Raw genomic sequence first — 12307 nt, forward strand, 5'->3', positions numbered from 1 at the left:
TTAAACTATTTTAAATGTTGGGAATGGCATAAAATCCCCTGATTTATAAAAATACTACTTTTAAAATAACTCAATAATAACAAAATCCAAAATTTGGTAACCCTGTGTAAACTTATAAATTGCAATTTCAGTTTAATTAAGGGTTGAATATTTTCTTTAAGATATCTTTCCTAAATATAACAATAAAAATAATGTTTATCGTGGCTATAACTGGAGGAATTGCTTCAGGCAAAAGTACAGTTAGTAAAGTGTTCGAAAGAAATGGAATACCAGTGGTAGATGCCGATAAAATTGCCCGACAAAGTAAGTGCTTCAATTGTAATCATCATTAATTAATGTTAATTAGATATGACCTAATTTCTGACTAAATTTTGTAACATTTCTAGTCGTGGAGCCTGGCAAACCATGTTGGAAAAAAATCAAGGAAACCTTTGGCGATGAAATTCTACTGCCAACGAGGGAAATTAATCGTGAGGCCTTGGGAAAGGCGATATTTGCAGATAAGGAGTTGAGAGGCAAATTAAATAAAATAACACATCCCGTTATACATCGAACAATATTTAAGGAGGTTTTTAAGCATTTTGTAACGGGGAAAGCATGGATAGTTTTGGATTTACCTTTACTATTTGAAACGGGCCTTCTAATGGATTTTATACACAAAATTATTTGTGTAACATGGTATAGTTTGTTGGATTATATGCTAATGTACAAATAACGAATTATGTTAATTTTAGTGAGCCTGAATTGCAATTGAAACGTTTAATATCCCGTAATGAATTGTCACCGGAAGATGCTCGCAAACGTATTGAATCCCAAATGCCGTTGGATAAAAAATGCGAACAATCCCACTTTGTTGTAGACAATTCTGGTTCGATTGAGGATACCGAAGCAGCTGCCTTACATATTTGCAATATGATGAAGGAAAGCAAACAACATTGGCTTAATCGTTTAAGTCTTTTGGGAATTGTAGGCGCCATTTTGTTTGTTATCTATTATCTGAATAAGATCTTTAACTTTCTTCCCGATTTAAGTAAGGGTTTAACTTGGTATAAATAATTTTTACATTAGCAGAAATTTGTTAAAAAATATTTAGAAAAATACCTGTTATAACATTGGTGGTATACTACCAAAGGCATTTAATTTACTAGCCATTGAAGTATTTTTTAATTTAGTTAATCATGATAATTTTATCAGTTAAATTATAATAAAGATGAAGATAAACTTCAAATAAAACAAATATATATATGAACAATCTCTGCTATTTTACAATATTTTAAATTTTTGTGTTTATATTTGTGTTATTTCTATAAATATATAGAGTTAAATACTACATTATTAGGTCTATATTACTCTTTCGGTTCCTCAACTTCAATTTCCTTTTCCATATCTTCTTTTTTCTTCAATTGCATTTTCTCCTCTACAGCCTCCAAACGTTTGTTCATAGTGTTGAGTGAATCCAAGAGTCCTGTTTGTATTTCTCCATAACGTTTCATGGCCAATATTAAACTTTCTTCGATCAATTCAGCTTGCTGTGCAAATTCTCCATTATCCTGGCTAACTTGCTTCAACTTGTCTACACATTCACCCGGTATATTACGAAAATATTCAGCACCTAATGTGGGCTCGAGTTCTTTGATTTTATCCAATTGTTGGAATTGTGTGTGTAATTCATGTCCCACTGCATTTAGATATACCTCTTTAGCTCTCACTTGTTGATTTTCTTCCAGGAAGTGAGGATCTAAATATTTTTCCAGTTCATTGGATCTGTCGACAATTTTTTTGATTTGTTCACGCCCAGAGATGGCTTCATTCAAAATGTTATTAGCCGATACCAAAGAGTCTACAATATTTTCGCCAGCCACTTTTGTTGAATCACCATCATTAGCATTTGAGGATACAGCATTTTGTTCTGGCACATTGCCTAAAATACGGGACAATGTGTCTATGCGTTTTTCCAAGATATCTAAAGCCTCCATATTATTAAATTGTTAATAATTATATTTTGTTAATAAATTTGCCAGAATTTGATAAAAAAAATGATGTCAACAAAGGTAAGCAAAAACTTAACTCTCTCTTTCTCTCACGATTAGTGAACAGAGTTACCAGATTATTAAAAAACAATTGTTATTAAAAACAATGCAATTAGTTTATTTAATTATACTTTATACCGAAAAACATTTCACACTATTTTATGTTTTTAAATAACTATTTACTTTCCTTTAATATAAAATCATATCAAGTACTTTTTTTGAATTGATTTAATTCTTACTACTTTATTTTGGTTATGCCAAACTCTCCAACAGTGCTACCAAGTTTTAATTTTTCAATGCGTTCCATTCCATAATATTTCTATTTTGCAAGTGCTTAGTTATAATTTTTTATGGCGGCTGTGTCTTGACAAATTATTTGCACATTTTCCGGTAAATTTTATTCATATCTTTTAAAATACTTTAAAAAAATTAACAATAAGTGTTAATATTTTTTACTACACACACATATTATTGAGAAGTTTATAAAATATTAAAAAATACCTTCTTTTTAAGTAGTTACAAGCATTTTATCAAATACTCTCAATTGAGACTGCGACGCTGCTGCAAAACATACATACTTCAACAAACATAAAACAAACTACGGAAACATTGTTTTGGCGGGACTACCACTGTTTGCTGCTGCTTGCCTTTTGGTGGTGATAAACTAAAAAATCGTGCACAACAATTTTATTTAGAAAGTAAACATGGTTGATCGCAGTGATAATGGTAAGCTTTTTTAATATATATATTAAATAAGGATTACAGTAAAATGTGTCTTCTTTTAACAGCGGAATCATTTGATGATGCCGTAGAGGAGCGCGTCATCAATGAGGAGTATAAAATCTGGAAGAAAAATACACCTTTTTTGTATGACTTAGTTATGACTCATGCCTTGGAATGGCCCTCATTAACAGCTCAATGGCTGCCGGATGTCACGAAACAGGAAGGTAAAGATTATTCTGTGCATCGTTTAATTTTGGGCACTCACACCTCTGATGAACAGAACCACTTGCTAATAGCTAGCGTCCAGCTGCCTAGTGAGGATGCTCAATTTGATGGGTCTCACTATGATAATGAAAAAGGAGAATTTGGTGGTTTTGGTTCAGTGTGTGGTAAGATTGAAATTGAGATTAAAATAAATCACGAGGGAGAAGTAAACAGGGCCCGATACATGCCGCAAAATGCTTGCGTTATTGCCACCAAAACTCCATCGAGCGATGTTTTAGTTTTTGACTATACCAAACATCCCAGCAAGCCCGAACCTTCAGGTGAATGTCAACCTGATTTAAGGCTGCGTGGTCATCAAAAGGAAGGCTATGGCTTGTCGTGGAATCCGAATTTGAATGGCTACTTGTTGTCAGCCTCCGACGACCATACGATTTGTTTGTGGGACATAAATGCCACACCTAAGGAGCATCGTGTTATCGATGCTAAGAATATTTTTACAGGCCATACAGCAGTCGTTGAGGATGTAGCTTGGCATTTGCTGCATGAATCATTGTTTGGCTCTGTGGCTGACGACCAAAAACTTATGATTTGGGACACACGTAACAATAACACTTCCAAACCCTCTCACACAGTTGATGCTCATACGGCAGAAGTAAATTGTCTCAGTTTTAATCCCTATTCAGAATTTATTTTAGCTACCGGCTCTGCCGATAAAACTGTAGCCCTGTGGGATTTGCGTAATCTTAAATTGAAATTACATTCCTTTGAATCGCATAAAGATGAAATCTTCCAAGTACAGTGGTCTCCTCATAACGAAACAATTTTGGCTTCATCTGGAACCGATCGCCGCCTACACGTCTGGGATTTGTCAAAGATTGGTGAAGAGCAAAGTGCTGAAGATGCTGAAGATGGCCCTCCAGAGTTACTCTTCATACACGGTGGTCATACTGCTAAAATATCAGATTTCTCCTGGAATCCCAATGAACCTTGGATAATATGCTCAGTTTCGGAAGATAATATCATGCAAGTCTGGCAAATGGCAGAAAATGTCTACAATGATGAAGAGCCCGAGATACCATCTTCTGAATTAGAAGGTGTTACTGGTTAAACAGCACTCGAAAAAATTTGTTGCAAATACAAGACCATAATTTTTAAAATGAAAATTATATGCTAAAGCATCTTTTTAAATGTTTAATGTAAGTTAGAGCTCAATTTGAGAGTATTTTTTTTTATGTTTCAAGAAAAGGAAAAATATGCAGCAGCATTTTTTTAAATAAATTATTTTCAACATTCTATTTGTACGTGTTTGGATATTATTTGTAGTAGATTTAGTTTTGTTCTTTTTGGATCACACAAAGGATCCTTATCTTATTTTATTAACATAATTATGTATGTATAAAAAAATAAAGAAGGTAATTAATAACAGAGGTTTTTTTACTAGGTTTCATTTTATAAAAATCAAACTTTGCGGCAAATTTTAAGATTTTTTCATAAAAATTTGTACAAGTTTTTATGTAACATGAATGTATAAACCTGATGATAATGAAATATTATGTTTATGTGACGCCAATTTAAAGTTTAGTTTCTTCTTGTTAGAGCATTTAAATAAAACATTGTTTTCATTATCAATTTTGTGTTTTACAAAATATTTTAAGCAAAAACCTGTTTTAAATAACTATGACTGTCCCTCTAAATTGTTGCTGAGTTCATTAAAATTAATTGCAAATTAGTTTGAATTTCGTTTATTACATATCAAAAGCAATTTTTTAGAATCTTTCCTTTATACATTTTAAATAACATTATTTTAATCCAAATAGTAAGTATATTTTTTGTTAAATGCTTCTAAAATAATATCCAAAGATCTGGCACTCTTATGACTCCTTTTACACTGTAACACTCCTCGAACAACGTCTCCCTTCTTTACTGGCTGAGGTTCTTCAATGAAAAACACAACTTGCTTCCAATGAGTAGGCTTATCTTTGGGTGATGTGCCAAACATCACAGGTTCTGGCAATTCGAAAAATGTGTCGAAATATCCCACAAACGATGACAATTCACCATCTTTGCAACAAGTCAGTTCAAAATTATACTTGAAATTGGAATAGTTTAAGTCGACTGTCATTAAATCTAAATCAGCAATGCAATTAGCATCGGTGAGAATATGTTCAGCATCCACTATGTCTATTAAAGGTTCATGCATAACTTCCTTACGCATATTGGACATATTTAAGCCATATACATCATTCCAAAATGTTACATGGTTCTTAAAGAGTGATTCATTGCCATATCCTACAATGCTCATGGTGCAACGATTTGGTAAAAGAATACCATTTTCTTTCAGATGATTGTCTCTGGCATATATAACACTATCGAGCATTCCCTCGAACAGCAAGAAATAACCCATCCATTCGGAAATAATTATATCGTACTTTTGCTCCGGCAATTCGGTATCTTCTAAACGGCCCTTAACTAATGTTATATTTTCAACATTGTTTTTCCTACAAAACATAAATGATTTTATAAGATACATATTTCAAAACAAAACTGTTAACAGTTATACATACTTGACTATATCCATGGCATTATAGATAATATCTGAATTATCAATGCCCACCACTTTAGCAGCTCCAGCTTGTGAGGCAAATATTGAGAGTACAGAAGTGCCACAACCCACATCTAAAACATATTTGCCTTTTACAAATTCCTTGTTCTTTAATAGAGCATCTCTATATGAGGTAGTCCTAACAACATCCTATAAATGATAGTGTAATTAAAATAAATAAAATTTCCGAATTTTTGTTGTCATACCGAAAGCATTTCATGATGTATCCCAAAGTGAGCATAGCTGTCAAAATACCCTTCATCGGCTTTGAGTGAAACTGATGAGACACAAGCAATATTTTTGTTTTTGGAATCCACTTTTTTGTCATCCTTTTCCATTAATCGTTGAAAACCTTTACGCATTGTTTCCATGTCTTGGGAGGCCTGCTCCAGTTGTTCTTGTTGGAATTTTACTTGTTCTTGTAGTTTTAATATTATAGATTTTAAATCCGCTTCATTTGTAGTAGCCTCTGATGAGTTCTCTGTTTTCAAATCCTCATAATCTTGAATTTTATAAAATGATTATTAGTTGTTAATAATTTAAAATTCAGTCTCGCTTTACTCACCATAACTTAACCAAGGCTCATACTCTTTAGGTTTTAAATATTTTTCATCACACCAAAATGCAGTTTCAACATTTTGCAACTTATCTTCATTTATATTATCCAGACGTATACAGTTGATTAGTTTTATAAACGAATATTGATCCATTTGAAATTGAGCTTTTAATTGTGCAAAATTTACTTTATGTTCCGTTTTAACATGCTCTAGAGCCAATTCAATGGATGTCAAAACTTGTGTGCAAAATAGACAAGTAGTGGGTTCACCTTGATCCATGGTTTCTTCATCCGAATCATTGTCTGAAAAATCTGAATCATTTTCACATCTGCCGTTGGCACACACCTCACTATCTTGTTCTAGAGGAGGTAAATCTGTAAATAATAAAATGTATTAATGTTTTAAAATATAAAATTATGAATTTATACCTTCTTGGTCCATTTTTTCTACGTTTTAAAGAAAAATTTAATAAATAATTTAAAATAAATCGCTAAAATTTATTGTAAACAAAGGGTTGGTTATTTCAAATGCACGTGTGGTTGAAATGTCAACAATTCATACACTGTAAAAAATTCAAACCATTTTGTTAAATTTAATATAATTTATTTGGCAATTTATAGTTACATTTAGATTACTTTTAAAAAACGTATTTACTTCGGTTTACCGTTATGAAATTCTGTATTATTTTTATAAAAAATTTTAATTTTATTACACTACTCAAATATACTTTTAGCCTTTAACATTTTATTCACATATTTGAAGCAGCCTGTTTGTATTTGCACCACAGCTGTTTTTGTTATTCTGTCAAAACGTACTTGCATAACCTATATCTTTTAAGAAAAACAAAAAAATAATATAAAAATGATTTCGGTAAGTTTATTTTTTATTATTTATAAATTAAAAATATTTTCGTACATTTTTTTTATTATTTAAAGATTGTTAGAAATTTATTGGCATCTCGCACTGCTGCAAATGTAGCAGCCTTTCGCTGTTTGGCAACTGAAGCCTCCAATGCTGTTACTTCACCGGCCGATTCACCTGTTATAACAACACCTACACCAGCTGAAATAAATGAACAGGACAAACTATTTAGCAAATTGGAAATTGAATTGCGTGGTATTGACCCGGCTGTTTTAAAAAGTTATTCATGGTTTGCTACAACAGCTGCTGATCATTTGGGCATTGAAGTTGGAAATTGGTAAGTGTGTAGTGTTTGAGGATTTATACAGCACCCTTGCACATCATTATGTTTTAAGCTCTATTAACAATATGCGTATGCAATAAATTCAGAATAATGGACATTTTTCGGCTCTACTATATTCATTAGTATAATGATTAAAATTTGTTGGCGAAGTACCTATAACGACTCACAAATTGCCAAATTATCCCAGGTTCAAATACATCCCTAGCCGACCTATGAATATTTTCATATAGGAAGCTGGAACGCTTAAACCTGATTAATATTAAGAGTGATAATGGTTCAGTTTATATGGTACTCCACCAATTTGAGTTATAAATCGAGTATCGATGAGTTTTTTATGATCCCCACCAGGGTTTAACCAAAAAATCGCGGTTGGTGCAAACGATGTAGATCAGGAACAGTTATATGCATTCTTACATCACACACGTACCAGAACGAGACGCATACTTGTCTAATACAAATAAAAATGTAAACGAGCCTGATTGCTCTTAAACAATAATGACAAGGACGCCCGTGTTGTTCATTAACATAGACCTACTTTACACTTCGATTTTTTGTAAAAACAAAATCTTCGAAAATAATTGGTCTGTTCCAGTGCCTGTCAATAGTTCTACTTTTGTCCAATATTTTGTTTACTTTTTGTAAAATTTTCTAGGCTTTCCTAGCTTTAAAAAATAGTAAAAACCAGCAAGCTAACGAATAAATCTATAATTTTTTACCTATTTTATTTCATTTATTTAGAATATTAAAAACATTCAGTCAATGATCTGTTCCATTTTATATTAAAAATTGTTGTCAAACGATATACATAAAAAACAAGTCAATCCTTAAAACAGCGAATTAATTCAATTTCGAAACAAATAAATATTAATTCAGAAATAAAAACTGTTCGCAATTTATTCCATAAAATCATTACCAAAGAACAAATTCTATGAGTGCATTTAAGGGCTTTTATTTAATAGTTGTGCTTAGAATGATTCAATATTTTTTTAATTCTCATCTATTATTTTTTTTTTACATTCTACATATTTGTAATTACATGTGTATGTACGTACATAATTACAAAAGAACATTTTTCAATTGGTAATAGATTTGAATTTGTAATGGATATCTTAACCTCTCTGTAAAAAATGCTTTTGGTAGGGGTATATATAAGTTTGTCCTTTCGTTTGTAATTTCCATATTTTTCATCGTCTGTATGCGGGAAGCCCCTTTGGGAAGCCCCCAAATAACATACATGATTGATACATCAATATATACTCTATAAGTTCCTCTAAAGTTGCTATTTAATTCGGGAATATCGGCTAAAAAATTTTACATACTTTTAATCTATATTTTTTGGACCAAAAAAACATTTGTTACTGCAAAACTTAAAAATTGTTTTCAAACTTTATATTAGGTTATACTTTGGTAAAGGATATAGCCGAATATATCCCTCTTACTTGTTTTAAAGCAAATCTGCAATACCGTCCTGTCAAAATGCTGTGACCGAAATAACCCAAAATATATTTACTGAAATAATCGATTCCTTTACTTTTTAACTATTGAAAAAGAATTGAAAAAACTGTCGAAACTTAATTTTTTAGTTCATTCTGCTATTGCAACTACTTATAACAAAATCTACTTAATAATTAAAATCTTAAACGACTATAACATTTTCTATCCTCTTTACAGTTGGTCCCCACGCAAAGCTTATAAAGAACGCATGACACTTTTAAAATCAGTACACATTTACAAGAAACATCGGGTACAATATGAAATTCGTACATACTTCCGCTATATGAATTTCCACAAAATGACTGGATCTACTTTAGACACCTTTTTGGAATATATTGAAAGAAATTTACCCGAAGGTGTGGCATTAAATGCAAAGAAAACAGAAATACAAGAACTACCAGAACATTTAAGAGAACCACCAAGTGAAAATTAAATAACGTTAATAATTTTTGTTAAAATTTAAAAAAATATACTACAAGTATTTTTTGTTAAATATAAATCATATTATATAGTGGTAATAAATTAAAAAAAAAATTCTACAACATTGAATTGCTACCAAGTAAGTTAATTGTTTTATATTCACTTTTTCTCAATATCAATTTAGCATATACATATGTTATCAATAGGTATAAAGAAATTAACAACTTGTACTAGTAATAAGAAATTGTTAGGAATGTATATGGGCAATAACAATTTTATTTTAAAATTAATGAAACCGACCTTAATTGTTCATTATTTCTTAAGTGTTCGTAATTTTAACAAATTTGCAAATCATTATGTGCTAATGACACTACTAGTAACAAAATTGCAACATTTCAGAATCCAAGGTATAAGTATTCTTTATTAGTTATAGTTTCCTGAAGTTGAAAAACAAACAAAAAATTATTGAAACAAAAGAGTTTTTTTTTCCTTTTTTTATTTTTACCTCAATTTTAAACTTTTGGATTTAGAGTTGTATAAACGAACTGTTCAGCAGACTTGGAGCAGCAATATACTTATCTTATATATAAATAGGCCACACGTTTTTTGTGGTAGGTACACTTTTAAGTATGTTATTGACCACCAATATTGTTGAAACATATATGGTTTAAAATGTTTTTTTCTCCAGATATGCACAATATAACAAATTATTTCAAAAATCTTTACATAAAAGTGGTAAAAAGCGTTTTAAAAGTGGTCGAATTTCGGCCACCAGGCGATCCTAGTATTCCTTATTACTCAATCACTATCCTCTTAACAAAGTTAAATGCAAATGTGCATATGCATATTATGTAAATTTTATGGTACAATTAATCTAATCTTTTTCTATTATCGATACTATCAAACTATCGGGCAACTTTGAGTATTGTTGTGGTAAATAAAGTTCAAAAGTATATAAGTATGTACCAAACACCACTAAATGCGTTCTATTATCCGTGCTCTATATATATATGTATGTACAAACAAAAACAATTTAAATAATCAACCATAGGAAGTGGCAATAATCGTGCTAATTGACTTTCGATAACTCGCTGCTGCTTTATTTCAATTTAATCTCTAAATAACTGTATGGAATCTGAATTATGATTACGTTGGTCAAACCCTAATAGTATTAACAAAAAGCACAGCACACATGAAAACCACTTCAGTGCAAGACTAGCATTTCTATTATTAATTTCGTGGAAAAAAGAAATTGTCTAAAAATGAAACAAAAAATTTATACTATTTTGGCATCCGTAGCCATTATTGGTTGTTTTGTTCCTCAAACAGAGGCAATAATGGAAGATGCAATTCTGGATTTTTTAGAGGAAATACGCAATCGTATGTGTTATCCCTTATTTGGTTTGCCAGCCCTAGATCCTTTTGAAATTGAACATGCTGATTTTAATATGGATAATAAATATGTAGTGGAGTAAGTTTTATACGAGCTTTTCTTATACTGAATACAATTAACAAACGCCATTGATTTTAGCTTGATCGGATCGGTAACTGATTTACGTTTAACTGGTTTGTCAGATTTTAATGTAACCGATCTAAAAATCTCTACAATACCGTTAAGACGCTCAAATTTTAACATTGTTTTGCCTTTAACCGCTTTAAAATCTTTATATAAAGCTAAGGGTTCATTAGCCTATATTGTTTATTTGGATGGAGATGGCAAGGCTGAGTAAGTATCAATGCTTTGTATTAAAGTGATAAATAATTTAAATATGTGTGATAATTTAGAGGTCATATTGACGATGTCAAGCTGTCGATTTCTTGGGTATTAAAAACTGGCCTAACTATGGGTATACGCAACTTAAAGATAGAAGTAAGTATACATTTTAATTAATTATAACAAAATATTATTAATAATCTTTACTTTTTAAACTATTAGCTTAGCATTGGTGACTTGTTTATAGACATTGAAAATCTTATGGAAGAGCAAAGAATTACTGATTTCTTACATGCTTTAATCAACGAACTGGGTATAGAATTATTAAATGATGTATGGATAGAAGCCCAAGATAGAGGTATTGTACAATATGCTGAAGATGTAAGTACTTGATTAAAATAAACAGGTAAAGAGATTTATATATTGTTTGTATTCTTTTTCAGACCATAAACAAATTTCTGGGAAATTACAGCCTTAGCGATATTATAAGAATTATTGGAGGTATAGCTAGCGGTGGTGGCAGTGAGGAACCTCCATTTGGCGGTGCTCCCGCCGATTGCAAAACAAAATATTAATCTAAAGACTGACTGTAAAAGTGTGATAATTTAGTTATTTATGTATATTACTGGTAGTATGTGTTTTATATTTGTAACATTTATGTAGAAAAAGAAACAATAAGAATTGTTTATCAATTTTGTTGATATTATTATCGTTTAATCTTTTTATAGCGTTAAGAATAAAAAAAATTTGCATTTTTTTGCATTAACCTTCCTAATCGATGTATATATATGTACATATATATATAGATAAGATAGTGCTTAAGTGTTTTGTTATTTACTGATAGTTTATGCTAAACCGCCTAGGGGGTCCTGATAAGAAAGTTAAAGTGTAAATGGGTATTAAATACCGGCACTATTTAATAGTTAAATTTATAAATAAGAGAAAGTTATTGATATATACAGGCTTGTGACACATTTTGCCGAAATGATTTCAATTCCGCAGTTATTCCGATCGATTTTGTTTTAACTTCTTCAGATTCTATTTGATTTTATTAATTACCAAAAGTTTTATATTAAAACAAAAGTTATCTGGATAAATTTAGAAAATCAAATAATTGCAAACAAATATCAATTCCACTTAGAAAATTGAAAGTGGTTTCAATCCGAAAAAAAAATTAGTTTTTGAACTTATTACGAAACATATAAATAAACTATTAATATCTATTAAATAATAAATGTCTCTTTTTTATTTATAACAAAAAATAAAGGTAATGTTTATAATTTGATTTATTTAAAATTTGTAATAGTACGAGTACGAAATAACGGATAAAAATAACGT

At 30.6% G+C, this 12307-nt stretch overlaps 6 protein-coding genes across 7 annotated transcripts; 4 read left to right on the forward strand and 2 right to left on the reverse strand.

Moving 5' to 3' along the window:
- Positions 1–94: 94 nt before the first annotated feature.
- Dpck (Dephospho-CoA kinase) lies at positions 95–1278 on the forward strand. Its single transcript, XM_065507347.1, has 3 exons — positions 95–303; positions 387–678; positions 735–1278. Exons 1-3 carry the CDS (start codon positions 192–194, stop codon positions 1054–1056), a joined length of 726 nt encoding a protein of 241 aa, XP_065363419.1. The 5' UTR covers positions 95–191; the 3' UTR covers positions 1057–1278.
- DCTN3-p24 (Dynactin 3, p24 subunit) lies at positions 1262–2031 on the reverse strand. Its single transcript, XM_065507358.1, has one exon. The coding sequence runs from the start codon at positions 1974–1976 to the stop codon at positions 1347–1349; it is 630 nt and encodes a 209-aa protein (XP_065363430.1). The 5' UTR covers positions 1977–2031; the 3' UTR covers positions 1262–1346.
- A 300-nt stretch (positions 2032–2331) lies between these two features.
- Caf1-55 (chromatin assembly factor 1 p55 subunit) lies at positions 2332–4273 on the forward strand. Of its 2 annotated transcripts, none has more exons than XM_065507381.1 (3): positions 2332–2420; positions 2544–2756; positions 2819–4273. In XM_065507381.1, the coding sequence occupies exons 2-3, from the start codon at positions 2735–2737 to the stop codon at positions 4084–4086; spliced, it is 1290 nt and encodes a 429-aa protein (XP_065363453.1). In that variant the 5' UTR covers positions 2332–2420; positions 2544–2734; the 3' UTR covers positions 4087–4273. The 2 variants fall into 2 exon arrangements, with proteins under 2 accessions (XP_065363453.1, XP_065363443.1); XM_065507371.1 differs by having other exon boundaries at positions 2350–2420; positions 2547–2756.
- A 431-nt stretch (positions 4274–4704) lies between these two features.
- On the reverse strand, positions 4705–6682 carry Art3 (arginine methyltransferase 3). The gene is made up of 5 exons (XM_065507392.1): positions 6566–6682; positions 6146–6511; positions 5787–6082; positions 5543–5730; positions 4705–5476 (listed from the first exon to the last, which is right to left on the reverse strand). The coding sequence occupies exons 1-5, from the start codon at positions 6576–6578 to the stop codon at positions 4783–4785; spliced, it is 1557 nt and encodes a 518-aa protein (XP_065363464.1). The 5' UTR covers positions 6579–6682; the 3' UTR covers positions 4705–4782.
- A 210-nt stretch (positions 6683–6892) lies between these two features.
- On the forward strand, positions 6893–9398 carry mRpS10 (mitochondrial ribosomal protein S10). The gene is made up of 3 exons (XM_065498340.1): positions 6893–7007; positions 7073–7335; positions 9013–9398. Exons 1-3 carry the CDS (start codon positions 6999–7001, stop codon positions 9266–9268), a joined length of 528 nt encoding a protein of 175 aa, XP_065354412.1. The 5' UTR covers positions 6893–6998; the 3' UTR covers positions 9269–9398.
- A 1080-nt stretch (positions 9399–10478) lies between these two features.
- Positions 10479–11647, forward strand: LOC135948890 (uncharacterized). Its single transcript, XM_065498341.1, has 5 exons — positions 10479–10726; positions 10787–10981; positions 11041–11125; positions 11192–11350; positions 11413–11647. The coding sequence occupies exons 1-5, from the start codon at positions 10518–10520 to the stop codon at positions 11542–11544; spliced, it is 780 nt and encodes a 259-aa protein (XP_065354413.1). The 5' UTR covers positions 10479–10517; the 3' UTR covers positions 11545–11647.
- The last annotated feature ends 660 nt before the right edge of the window (positions 11648–12307 follow it).

Source organism: Calliphora vicina, chromosome 1 (assembly GCF_958450345.1).
Source record: "Calliphora vicina chromosome 1, idCalVici1.1, whole genome shotgun sequence".
In the NCBI taxonomy this organism is placed as follows: Eukaryota; Metazoa; Arthropoda; class Insecta; order Diptera; family Calliphoridae; genus Calliphora; species Calliphora vicina.